This window comes from Myotis davidii, unplaced genomic scaffold (genome assembly GCF_000327345.1).
Source record: "Myotis davidii unplaced genomic scaffold, ASM32734v1 scaffold458, whole genome shotgun sequence".
In the NCBI taxonomy this organism is placed as follows: Eukaryota; Metazoa; Chordata; class Mammalia; order Chiroptera; family Vespertilionidae; genus Myotis; species Myotis davidii.
The window spans coordinates 163,738-176,747 of record NW_006289819.1 but is presented as its reverse complement, the minus strand read 5'-3'; the positions used below and the strand labels follow the sequence as shown (position 1 = coordinate 176,747).

General features: G+C 53.5%; 1 protein-coding gene across 2 annotated transcripts; it reads right to left on the bottom strand.

The window, feature by feature from the left end:
* Nucleotides 1–129: 129 nt before the first annotated feature.
* MOB3C (MOB kinase activator 3C) lies at nucleotides 130–8,698 on the bottom strand. 2 transcript variants are annotated; one of them, XM_006762539.2, is made up of 4 exons: nucleotides 8,483–8,695; nucleotides 4,672–5,140; nucleotides 2,229–2,431; nucleotides 130–1,883 (listed from the first exon to the last, which is right to left on the bottom strand). In XM_006762539.2, exons 2-4 carry the CDS (start codon nucleotides 5,087–5,089, stop codon nucleotides 1,854–1,856), a joined length of 651 nt encoding a protein of 216 aa, XP_006762602.1. In that variant the 5' UTR covers nucleotides 5,090–5,140; nucleotides 8,483–8,695; the 3' UTR covers nucleotides 130–1,853. The 2 variants fall into 2 exon arrangements, with proteins under 2 accessions (XP_006762602.1, XP_015418630.1); XM_015563144.1 differs by lacking the exon at nucleotides 130–1,883 and having other exon boundaries at nucleotides 1,987–2,431; nucleotides 8,483–8,698.
* Between the last annotated feature and the right edge of the window lie 4,312 nt (nucleotides 8,699–13,010).

Genomic DNA, 13,010 nt, shown 5'->3' with positions numbered 1-13,010 from the left:
CTTCAATCAGCACCGGCCACAGCCAGGGCCTAGAATCTATCTTACCATCCACTGTCCCTGGGAGAATCTTTGACACCTCCCTTCCCCTCACTCCAGAGCCTTTGGCAAAGCTGCAGGGCCAGTGTTGCTTCCCTTGGGAACTTCTCTGGAGGCAGCAGCCCGAGTCCAATGGGCTGACTCCAGGAGCCCCATCTGCTTCCCCAGAGATCAGGCAGCTGCTGGGTCATGGAGAGGGGCATGAGTTTGGAGGTTTGGCTCAGCAGACAGCCCTGGCAGGCCTGAGGGAAGGTGGGGCACTCTGACATCAGGCTAGAAATCCTTGCTCAAAGCAGGAACAGTTGTGTCCTGGAGAGGGGCTGGCAAACCCTCATTCCATGTGCTTCTCCTTCAGCTCCACAAAGCCTTGCCGTGAGGCCAGGACAGCTTCTCCTCCTGGCTTCAGTTTCCTCTTGTGTACGTGGAGGATTCTGTGAGGATTCAGGTCTTTTCTGGCTCTCCTTCTGGCCTTCCAGTGTGGAGGCTCTGGGAAGGGAGGACCCTGTCCCTGCCTCAATTTCCACACCTGTGGGTCTGTGCACAGGGCTGGGCATGGGAGTGCTGAGTAATGGAGTACTGAATGAACACCCCAGTTTCTCTGGGAACAGCTGTGCTCTGAGAACCAACCAGCTGGAATGTCTCAGGATGGTTGAAAGGAGGCAAGTGCTTGAAGGATGGGGTTTCTCCAAGCCTGGAAGAGTGCATTCACTAGCCCCGTGGTTCTTAATGTCCTGGGATTTCCCAATTCAAGTTCTCCAGAATTTCCCAATTCAAGTTCTACTAGATCCTTGGGTTGGATTATTATCCTGTGCTGGGCTTCAGATGCTGGGAGTCAAGTGTAGATTCTAGAAGCTAGATTGGAGTATGTGATTCCCAATTTAAGCACCAGAGGACCATTGTGGCCAGAGGGATCACCCCTTACCCCCAGGAGGCTGTCTATAATCAGGCCTTTCTGGAGGCAGAGGGCTGAGTGAAATGCTAGTTGTTGGGCATCCCTGGCTGAGCAATCAGAACCTGTGTCTGTGGTGGGCCAGGGATTTAGGTACCCAGGGCAATGCTCCTTTCTTACCTCCTCAGTTCCTCAGAATTCATGCTGATGGAAAAAGATAGCCTGGAAGTTTCAAACATAGAGCTACACCCACCTACAACCACATATTGTACTTACACATCATCAGACACACCGAGAGGGGACAGTGAATTGTCATCACTCCTACTGTGATCATGGTCTGATGGTCCCAATCTCTCCTCCCCTTCCTCCCTCGTTCCTTTGTTCCTTCCATCCATCCATCTGCCTAACATTTATGAGGTCCCACTATGTGCCAGGGAGGGTAGGGTCGAAGGTGGCTGGCTCTCACAGACGCTCTCCACAGTCAAAATCACACACACACACACACACACACACACACACACACACACACACACAGTGCTCACTCACACACAGGCTGCTCACTCTTGTACCTTTCTTGCCAGCACCTCAACCACATCCACATTGCCCAGTTAGGCTTGGGAACCACCACAAAAAGGTCAAGTGTCAGAGTGGAAACCCTCTAGCCTACCCCATCCCTAGACTTCATGTCAGAGGTTTAGCTCCTCCTTTCCTCCTGTTTGCCCACGTTTAAATCCTCCCTTTCTCCACTCACAAGCAGTCAGGGGGCATAGGGGCAGACTCCTGAGAACCAGAAGTCCAGGGGCTTTGGGTGTGTGGAGGGGTCCCAGGGCCTTCAGGTTCCTCTGCCACCAGACTCCTAAGGGTCCCCCTCCTCAGCCACTCTATATTCAGACGATCATCTGATGAGCAACAGTGTCCGGGTCTAGGCTCAGTGACAGATCCGCTCTGTCATCTCCCTCTGCAGAGACACAAGGTGGGGGTGAGAGTGGGGGTGGGGTGAGGAATGGGAGTCAGTCAGAGCTCAACCTGCCAGGCAGCCCCCACCCAAACCATAGGACCTGGCTGCTCTTCTGCCTGAACTTGGCCCCTTCCCCCCTCCCACCCCAACTCCAGGCTACAGATCTGGATTTGTAAACTGAAACTCGAACACATTCTCTATTAAAGTACAGAATCATTGTTAAATGAATTGCCTTCTCCTAATTTATCCATTTGGGTATTGGATTTTCTTAGTACAGGTAGACTTTGGATCTGAAAACTCAGAGGCTAGCGCTGGCAGGGGAGGGTAGTGGGGGCTTGGCCTCACCAGTGGCTCCAGCTCCCGCTGGTCCACCAGGCTGAACTCTCGGATGAAGTAGTAGAAGTGCTTGTAGCAGGTGTTGACGTGTGCCTCGGCCCCCATGCTGAGGATGCTGTCGAAGTGGTGGATGTAGACGTGGACAAAGACTCGAAAGAGGCGGGTCAGGATCTTGGTGCAGACCTGCTGGAAGTTCTTGGGAAAGGGGACTCCTAGGGGGATGGGGAGGGACAGAAGTGAGGGGGACCAGAATCCTGGTATGAAACCCTACCCAGCCCTGCCTGCCCTCCCACATACAGGCAGCCTTGGCCAGGACGGCCTCTTCCCTAGCACACTTCCCTGTGGAAGGCAGAGAGAGGTCGTGATTTGCTTTCCCCCATACTTCCCTTTTTAAGAAGCACAACTCTGATTTGCTTCTGTTCCACTGAAATACAAATTATCTTCCGCCTTTTCCCTTGACTCTGAGGAGGACTCTGCCACCTGGTTGGAGGTCACTGAACAACCCTTCCTAGAGTATGATGAAAGGGAGTAATGCCTCAATGCTCCCCAGAAATATATGCATCTGTAGGTGCTCTCACAAGACACCTTTGGATAAAATTCCAAGGGAAGCTCATCAACATCTGGGGTCCATTTTTAAAAACATGGGCCTTCATAATTAAATCCTAACTTCCCAGCATGGTCCCTGCTCAAGGCCTTTCAGGATTCTGGCCTCCCTCTCCAACCCCACCCGCTTCCTCTTTGCAACATACACAGTGCAGTCCCCAGGCCCCTAATCCCGAGAATTACTAAGGCTTCAAGAACTAGTTCAGATATCTCTCATTCCTTCAAATTTTCAATAACACTCTTCCATCTGTGAGCCAGGCCATGTGACGGGCCCTTTGCACCTTTTGCCTGGTATGATAGCCATCCTAGATGTGATAACATGGAGGTGCATAAAGTTGGAGCCACTTGCCCGAGGCCACATAACTATTAATTAGTACTGACTGGAGGCAGGATTCAAACCCTGTCTGCACTGCACTGTAGCATCCCTCTGAGATAAATGCCACAGACTCCGCTCAAGAAGAGCTCTAGGGTCCAGCAGTGTGGCCCAGTGGTTGAGTATTGACCTATGAACCCGGAGGTCAAGGTTTGATTTCTGATCAGGGCACATACCCAGGTTGTGGGTTCAATTCCCAGTAGGAGACGTGTGGGAGGCAGCTGATCAATGATTCTCTCTCATGACTGATGTTTCCATCTCTCTCTCCGTTCCTCTCTGAGATCAATAAAAATATATTTAAAAAAGAAGAGCTCTAGAGCCTGTGAAAAAGACACAGTTTCCTATAGTCCCCCATGCTCAGGGTGGAAATCTTGGTGGCCATGTGCGCTTCTCTGCCATCCCAGGGTTAAGGCACAGACATCTGGGGTCTCATACACCCGGGGGTTAAGGCTAGAAGGGAATAAGAGCCCAGATACAGGCCCACACTGGCCCACCCTGCTTCACAGATCCCTTCTCCTTCCTCACTTTCTCAGGAAGGGTTGAGCCCTGCCTCTCCATGAGCCCTTCTAGGCCCGGTCCAGGTTCCTCAGACTTGTCCTGCCTATCTAGACTTGGGGTCCAGGCCCCAAGAGACCCGAGCTGTAGTTCTGGATGCTCCTGACTCAGTGCACAATCCCTCTCTTGGCCTAGGTTTCCTCCTGTGTGATATGAAGATACCCACTGTTGGGCATGATAGTGCAGGAAATGACAGGCCACCAGCTGGGGAGGGGCCTAGGGCATTGAATTGTGACTCAGTGCTCAGCATTCAGACTTCTCTCCTCTGGGCTTGACCACCCTGCCTCACCCACCTCTGATTCCCAAAGCCCTGAGGCCAGGTGGGGGTGGGGCTGCTGTGATGAACACAGTGTCATGCCAACACCCCTTCTTGATGCCCTTGGGTGTGGAAGCAGGGCCAGGGTGACATCACTCTCTCCCTTACCCACCCTTCTCTGCCCAGGCTGCCCAGCTGAGATAAGAAAAGTCTCCACAGCTTGGAGCTCTGCCCTTAGAGCTCCCTGAGGTGGAAATACTGTCAGCACATCCAATCTCCACCCCCTCCCCTTCTGGGGACCGGAGCTGCAAGCCAGATCAACCCAAGGAGGGTAACCTGTTAGGAGCACCTTGAGGCACCTCTTCTGGAAGGTTCTGAGGATCATAGTGGTCTCCCCAGGTTGGTCCCTGGAGGGGCACTCAAGCTTTAGACAAGAAGAACCCCAAACTGGGAGTCAGGCCGTCTGAAATTGAGGTGTCTGATCTTGACAAGCAGACATTGAACCTCTCAGAGCCTGTTTCCTCTTCTACAAAATGGGGATGAAAATTACACAAACACAAACACACACTCCACACAATTCTTATATCAAACTAAATGCCGCATCTGTGAAATGGGCTCCAGTGGCTCCCTCCCGCCCTGGCCAGGCCTGACCAGGTGGCACTCACCAACGCGAGTGGGAAAGACGTCCTCATCGTTGATGAGGCCCTCAATCCAGTCCATGAGTAAGGCCATGTAGCGCGGTGCCGAGAGCTTGGCTGGCCGCCGGTACTGCCGCTCGTCCTGCCAGCGGTACTCGTAGCGGGGCCCTCCAGCCATCACCGGGCAGCTGGTCTCGCTGCAGCGCTCAGCCATGGTGCCGTAGATGAGGTTGATGCGGTTAAAGAAGTCCACCACGTGCACGGCGATCCAGTCGTCAATATTCTCGCCCGGCGGCAGCCTCACCACACTGCGCAGGTCCAGGCCGGACTTAAGCGATGCCTGTGCCTTCTTGTACAGCTCAAAGCGCTGTGTGCCCGGCTCGAAGCGCTTCCGTGGCCGGAAAGTCTTGTCCTTGGCAAACACCTGCTTCAGGCACAGGGCCATGGCCAGGCTGGGCGGAGGGACGGGTGTCCAGGGGAAGGACCTGCGGATGCCCTGCCAGAGCCAAGGGCGTGGAAGAGCATGGTGGTCAGGTTCTTACCAAATGTGCTTTGACTTCCCAACACATCATGCCCTCTCACCTCTCAGCTTTTGGCCCATCTCAGCAGCCTCTTCGAATTCTAAATCTTCCTCATCCCCTCGGTCCAGCACCCTGCTCTGTTCCCAGGCTGTCCTAGCTCCCCTGTCCAGTGCCACAGCCCTGCCTTCTTATTCTGTTTCCTCTCCATATTCATTGCATCTCACAGAGGGCTGGGCCTCGGATCCAAACAGGTGCTCCTTAGACTTGCTGTTGACCAGTAAAGAGGTGACAGAGGCTTCCTGCCGGCCCTGGACAAGATGACCTCTGGGGGCCCCACAGGCCACCTGGTGCGGCGTGGGAGAGCCTGGTGGCATTGTGCTGGGGGTAGGGGGAGCCCCGCCCGCCCCACTTCAGCTTCCTCTGGGATATCTTACAGTTCATCCGGCCCCGGCTACCAGCCACCGGGGATTCCCAGAGAGCAGGAGGGACTTTTCTACCAAAAATGTCCTTTCCTGTTATTACCCTGAAAGAGGAAAAGCCCTTATATGGCCAGCTGGGTGGCCTGTGAGTGGCTGGAGGAGAGGGGGAGGTAGCAGGTCTAGAAGGGCACCACCTCCTCCAACAGCAGTTGGAGATTCTTCCCCCCAAGCCAGCCTCCTCTTGCGGAAACCCCAACAGGCCCCTCCCCCTGCACCTGCTACGCAGTAGACATTCCTAGAGCACCCACTATGTGCCTGGAACTGGAAGGTAGGAATGCAGTCAGATCTACCCAGCTGGGCCCATCTAGAATTCATATGAATTTGCTTTGCCTTTTAGAACTGAAGAATCCCAGACTCAAAACAGACCTTGAGGACAGCAATCAGAGCCCCAAGCTTACAGGCGGAAGTCCTGGGTTATAGGCCCAGCACCACCATGACTGTAGTAGGTACGCATGGACTTGGCCCATGCAACTTCCTGAGTCACTCCGATATAGTCCAGGTTACTGTGACTCTCGAGGTAGGCTCTTTCCTCCTCTGTGAGTCTGTGAGCTCTTGGGAAATGCAGACCTAGGTTCCTACTGAGACAAATTTAGCCACAAACTGAGCACTGGCCCTTAGACTGAGCACTAAGGCTGAGGATAGGCCAAGCACTGAGCTCTGGCTCCAGGTTGAACTCTGACCTGATCTTGACCCTGGTCAGTGGGGGTGCTGACTCCCGTCCTAGACTGAGGCTTGAATATAGCCACAAACAAAACCTCAGAGCTGACATTGGAGCATTTTTCCTTTCTCATGTCCCTAGTAATACTGGGACAGGACTGGGGAAGGAGGATGGGGAAAAGGTGACACTGGATGTAACCAAAGGCACCGTAAATATGGGTTGGGGGAGGTGTCATGTCAGGCAATAAGTCAAGCTAGTGGAGAAGTTCGGAACAGGGGTTCTTTGTTGTAACCACAACAGGCAGGCAAAGAAGAGGACAAATAAAATGAGAGGAACTTGGAGACTCCATCCCCTGCCCCCCACCTTCTCACCCAAAGAAGTCCCCAGCATGGGACCTGAGCTTCCTGACCCAAGAGCAGGCGACTTCCATGCTTCACGTGTTACCTGCATTCTAAACTCTGCTTGGGCAGGTGCTTCCAAAATCTCTCACACTGCAATCAGGTGGGCTTCCTGGGCTCGTTACCTTCGCCCAGTTCCCTTTACTGACTGTTACCAACAGACCCTCACTCTGGCATTCAACACCTTACCCCCCTACCTTTCCTGCCCCACTTCCCAACCAACCACGCTGGGCTTCCTACTCATCCCTGAGCATGCCCCTCACTCCTGCCTCTGGATCTTCACACCCCTCCACCCCGACGCCCAGCCTAGGGCAGGGTCTGGCACATGGTCAATGCCCAGGCTTTAAGGAAAGTTTAAACTCAAGAATCTTAGGGTTCTCGGAGGGAAGGCAGGCGTGGATGGGTGGGAAGAGATTAACCAAAGAACTTATATACATCTATGCATAACCCATAGACACAGACAATAGTATGGTGAAGACCTGGGGTTGGGGAAGGGGTGGGCTAGAAGGGAACAGACAATAGTGTGGTGAAGACCTGGGGTTGGGAAGGGGTGGGCTAGAAGGGGTCCATGGGGAAAAAATGTACATCTGTATAACTTCCAACATTAAAGGTAAGTTAAAAAAAAAAAAGAATCTTAGGGTTGAAATAGCCCTGAGAAATCAACTGACCCAACCCACTTCTTAAACAGATGGGAAGTATGAGGCCCAGAAAGGGGACTTGAGAGCCTTCATTCGCACAGCAAGTTACAGGCAGAGGATCTCCAAGGGCAGAACTGGGAACTGGGATAAGGTGCGGTGCAGCCCAAGACAAGAATAAAAGACCATTTTCCTACACTGGCTGCACTAGCTGGTCCCTGGTCTGGAGGAGAGAAAGGGAGAGGAGGGGAGTGGAGGGAGAGGGAAAGCATCTTCCCACCAGTTAGACCACCTAATTCCTGTTCCAACACGCTGAGCCTCCCCACTGCCCCGCAGCAACTTGGGTGTCCTGACCAGTGGGCTAGAGTCCCACCTTACCTCCAGGCCTGGGTCTTTCCCAGAAAAAGGTAAGCTTGCCAGTGGGAGGATGGGTAGGTGCTCTCTCTCCATGCCACTTGATTCTCCTCACTTGCCACTCCAAACCTTCCTGAGTTCCCTTGGTTCTCTCCCTGAATCAAAACTATTGCCCCTCTTAGTCCTATTTCCCAATGCTGTGTCCTGTTACTCCTGAGGTGGCCAGTGATGGCTCACAGCCTGGGTGGGCACCTGGGCCGCTCAAAGGAAGACCACAGAGGAACACTTCCTGTTTCTGACACAGCCCCCTGCCAGGGCCACACCTGCCACTCCTCAGGCTGAACCTAGAACCCAGCCTAGAGCTGTGGGAAAGGCGTGGGGGCGGAGGGGGCTCCCTGCAGGGCAGAGATCCAAGAGAAGAGTCGGGGTGGGGCTCCGTGCTCTGTGCAGAGTCTGCAGAGTCCCCGCAACGCTCAGCCACCCAAGCCCACCCTTTGGCCATCGGTCTCCTCCACCTCTCTCCTGCCCAAATGTCAGGAGAGGCCGGTCGTAGGACCCAGAGGGGCAGGCCAGACATTTCCGCTCCCGAGGACACGCCCCCTCAAACACTGGAACCCCCAAACCCTGACTTTCGACTTTCGCTGCTCGGACCCGGACCGAGGACTGTGGCCAGCCTGGCTTCGGGCAGAGGTCGCCCCCGACGGCGCCACGCCCGGACGGCGGAAGAACTGAAAGTGGAAGCAAGGCTGAGTCGTGGCCCCGGCCGGGGCGCGCGGGTGCGGGGATCACTCACGGGTCCTCCTCGGTGGATGAGAGCGAGTCCTGCTCTGGCCGCGGGTCACAGCCCCAGCGCGCTGGCCGGTCCTCTCCCTCCGCGGGTCCTCTGGTCTGTCCACCGGTCTGCCCAGCCGGGCTGCGGACGCCCTATCGCCCCGGAGGCAACGCCAGCTCCTCCCCGGGCCTCCGGCCGCCGCGCTGTGGCCAAGGGGCGGGGAAGGGGCGGGGAGTGGGGACCCTCCCCCTCAGTGCACGCGCGCACTGTCGCCTTTCCGGAAAGTCTGTATCGCGCTCCCAACTTCTCCTCGGGCAAACTGAGTGTCTGCTTACACTTCTGCCAAAGAGGCAGTCTCAGCATTCTCCGCTGTAAAATGGGGACAAGTTCAGCTTTCGTTTGGAACAGAAACAAAGGCGCTGCTAGATAATGGTGGTTTTCTTGCTCTCCCCGAATCACGTGTGTTGCACTTGTGCCTGAACTCACTAAGGGATCAGTTCTGCCCTATCCACTTCCATACCCTCAGCTCTTGGCATATTGCCTGGCACACAGCAGGCACATAGTCCCATTTACTGAATGAATGAATGAGTGAATGAATGAATGAATGAATGAATGCCTCAGGGCACATGAATCCCTCACTGAAAGGACTGGCCCCGAAGATGCTCAGATCACAGATTTTCACCTTCCCCACCAGGGCTGGGGTGCTTGCTCAGACCTGGCTGGTTCTCCTCACTCCTTACCTGAAATCACTGCTTCCCACCACCAGACATTTGTTCTAGCTGTTCCATTTGAATGTCTTCTTTCCCTCCTTCCTTTCAACCAAATCCAAACCCTTCAGACTTGACTGTTCTTCCTACTTTTCTATCTGGGTCCTTCCCCTGAGGGCAGACAGAGATCCCACACCAGCATCCAATCACAGGTGGGCCCCAGGAGGAGGGACCAGGTGGCTGTCTTGGGCTGGCAGGGAAGGTTGGAGGCCTAGAGTGGGAGGGCCAAGGCAGACGCATAGGCTGCGGAAGGCATATACTGTGGCACAGAGGCTTCCTGGGCTCCCCTGTGTCTGGATCTTCTGCTTGCTCCATAGATGGCATGAGAACACGCTGGATCATGAATCCCAGTCCATAGAACTGAAGGTTCTTTCTTTTGTTGAGCACCTATTTTTGTCCCCGTCTAAAGTCATTTGCTGTACCTCTTGCTGGGGTTTCCTGGGTCCTTAACTCTATCTCAAACCCCTACAAATATTTGCATGCTCTAGTATATGCAGAAGAGATTCAAATCTAGTTCTTTGTTTGATACCCTATTTAATCCCCGGTATTAAGCATGACTGTGCTGAGAGCAGGGCATCAGGTGAGGAAGCTGCTGCGGTTCCTGACCTCAGCTGACAACAGGCCAGCAAGGGGACAACACACAGAAATCACACAAGGTCAGAGCTCAGTCATCCAGAAGTGAGAGCATGGTTACAGACTGATGGGGAGCACTTTGTGAGAGTGATTAACTGCAGGAAACACATGGAACACCCAAATTGGGCATTTTGAGGAGAGTTTAAAGAAGGCGCTATTTAGAGATATAGCCAGGGTACAGGGAAACCACACGGATAGAGTATCATCAAAGGGCTGGCAAGAGCAGCCTTTTGATGTCCACCCTAGGCTGAAGCTGCCACCCCTAGCTGAGAGGTGCTGGGAGGGAGTTGTCAAAGTGGGAGCTATGAGGAGGGAGCTGCTGACTGGAGCTGTGGCCTAAGCTCCAGGGGCATAACCTGCTCACAGCAATCATACTGCAAAGGACTGGGGGTCGAAAGGGGCCTTCCCCACCTCCCTTCCTCTGACTTCTGGGCAGGTCTCTCCATTGGCCAATTCCTACTCTTGAAGCCAAGGGCAGGGAACCTGTTGACCCACCTACAGAAGTCAGCCTCCGTGTGTGTGTGTGTGTGTGTGTGTGTGTGTGTGTGTGTGTGTGTGTTTGTGTGTTGGGGGGGGGGTTGGGAAGAGGCAATGGAAGGTACTTAGGATGTGGGTTAGGGACTTGGACTTACAGAGGAAACACAGACTGCTATGTGCTTTTCTTATCATTCAGTTCTAAATATTTCATAATTTCACTGTCATTTCCTCTTTAACCCATGGATGATTGAGAAGTGTGTTTTAGCTTCTCAGCCTATGGGAGGTTTATGTTTCTCGTGTTGACTTCTAATTATGTTGCATTGTGGTTGGAGATCATGGTCTGTAAGATTCTTTGGAATGTGATGTGACTCCTTCTGTGGCTTTGCACATGGTCATTTGCTGTACCTCCAGCTGGGTTTTATAGGATGGCAGGGGTTTGCCTGGTGAAGAGTGAAACGTAGAGAATCTTACATTGTGGGAAATAGAGCTGATCCATTTAGAAGGAACTTCAGAAGTTGCCAGCTCACCCACAGATCCCCAGTGTCTGCCCAATACTAGCTGACAGGTTGCAGGACTGGAAGAAGACAGAGATAGCCCAGGTCTCTCAAATGCCTTTCCCCCCTTCCTGTGGCTCTCAGTCTGGTCTAGAGATATTCTTCAGGAGGCTTTGCTGGGGCTGAGAAGATCCAGACCTTTAGGAACAAGGTCCCAGTTTCACAATGTATTTAGCTGTGTGACTGGGTTACTCCTGTAGTCCCTGATGGCATGCTGTAACTCTACAGGCACTGCTCCCTGCCACTGTGTCCTGCGTATGATAAGTGGCTCAAATAAGGCCCTGTCTCTGAAGCGTGGTGGGGACCACTGAGAACCTAGCTGAGGACATACTCTTCTCCACTGCAAGAATATGACTCCTCGTGGGGAGCTCCAGTGGCAGGGGGTGGTATCCAGACCTGGGCTCCTGCCCTGCCCTGTGTCTCTAGAAAAGCCCTGTTCTTCTTTGGGCCTCAGTTTTCCCCATCTGCACCACAAAAGCATCTTCCATCCAGACCATTCCAAGTGCCTTATCAGGACAAGCTTCCTGCTCTTGCCCCTGTGAGCCTGTTACCTGTGACTCCACTAATACAGAGGAGTCTCTCCCTGGGGACTTCCCAGTCCCTCCTATGCCAGGAAAGTTTCCCCATACCCACACTCCTCTCAGAATGAGCTACAGCACCCCCAGAGCACCCCTCAGGCTTCTGGAAACTCCAATGAGGAAACCTGGCCAGAATCAGAGGAAGGGAGGTGGGGAGGCCCCTTTAGACCCCCAGTCCTTTGCAGTATGATTGCTCCTGAAGCTTAGGCCACAGCTCCAGTGGAGGAGCCGGATGGGGCCCACCTTCTCCTCAATCTCCCAAGAAAATGTTTCTATTTCAGCTCTGCCTTTTCCTGCCCAGAAGGCAGTATCTTTCATCCTGGCACATTTAGGAAAAAGCAAAGAATAGCCTCATTGCAAAAAGAGGAATTGAAGTTGGACTTCCTTTAGTTTGAAAGACAATGTTGAAAAGAATGTACATTAAAATCCTGTGCGACCTTGGACAAGGCATTTGTCCTCTCTGAGCCCATTTCCCCCTCCGTAACATGGAAACCACAATAATACGTGCCTCACAGAAGAGCTGTGAGGGTCAGCAGAAGGCTGTGGTCAGTCTTTTGGGGGTGCTGCCTTCAAGCCTCACAGGCTCTTGTGTAGAAGAGGGGTGACCCCGTTCCTGTGGTCCTGAAGACAAGGGGTAGTGACCAGGACAATATGAGAAGACACTTGACACATCAGGGCTGGCCAACCATGTAGCCTGGATGGCTGTACTCACTTCTTGGGGTGGGGGTGGGGAGAATGAATGTGCAAGCAAAGGTGGCACAGCCCACTGTGACATGGGCTTTAGTCCCTCTGAAGAGCAGGAGGGCCCTCTTGAGTCTGAGAACCTCAGACTCAAGTGTTCTGTGCTCCCAGGTCCCTCTTCCCTCCCCGCTCCCTGCTCACCCCGAGTTGGAGGCATAGCCCTCACCTCTCCAGGTTTCAGGACTTCCATCTTGGATCTGTGGTGGAAGCTGGTGTGCATAAGAGCCTTAGGATATTTCTAACACCCTCCCCAACCTGACCTGACCTCCAACATAGCCATGGTGGGCACTGCCCTCCCAGATGCATGCCCTCCAGCCACTTGGGTTAGTTCTCAACTCAAGGGGGTCCCAGGAGTGGAGGTGATAGTTGGAGGTGAGGGGGGAGGGGTGGAGGGGTTGAGGGTTAGAAGGTAGGCTGTGGGGACAGTTTGCCAGTGTCCCAGGCTCAGCCTTCCATGGAACCCACCATGAAGCCTGCACAGGAAGTTCTGTCCAAGCCTACTTCCTCTGCCAGTGTGGTGCCTCCCTCTCAGGCCTCTCTTATAAGGCCTCTCTTATAGGGCTGCCTGCCTAGAGCATGACCCCAATTCAAACCCTCCTCAGGCTACCACCGTCAGCACTTTTTGTGTTGGGTAATAGGGACTTGGGGTTCATTATACTATTGGCTTTACTTTAGTATATGTTTGAAAATTTCAACAATAAAAAGTTTCTTCCCTCTTCTCAGCATCCTTTCTCCCAGTGTTTTCAGTAATATCTGCCTTAGCCTCGTCATTGGGGGTGGGGATTCCTTCAGAAGACCA

Excerpts from the sequence above, each read along its gene's own strand:
- MOB3C (XM_015563144.1), bottom strand. The coding sequence starts at position 5,089 with ATGGCCCTGTGCCTGAAGCAGGTGTTTGCCAAGGACAAGACTTTCCGG. Across the intron at positions 2,432-4,671 it reads CGTCTTTCCCACTCGCGTTG|GAGTCCCCTTTCCCAAGAAC; the intron begins GTGAGTGCCACC and ends CCATCCCCCTAG.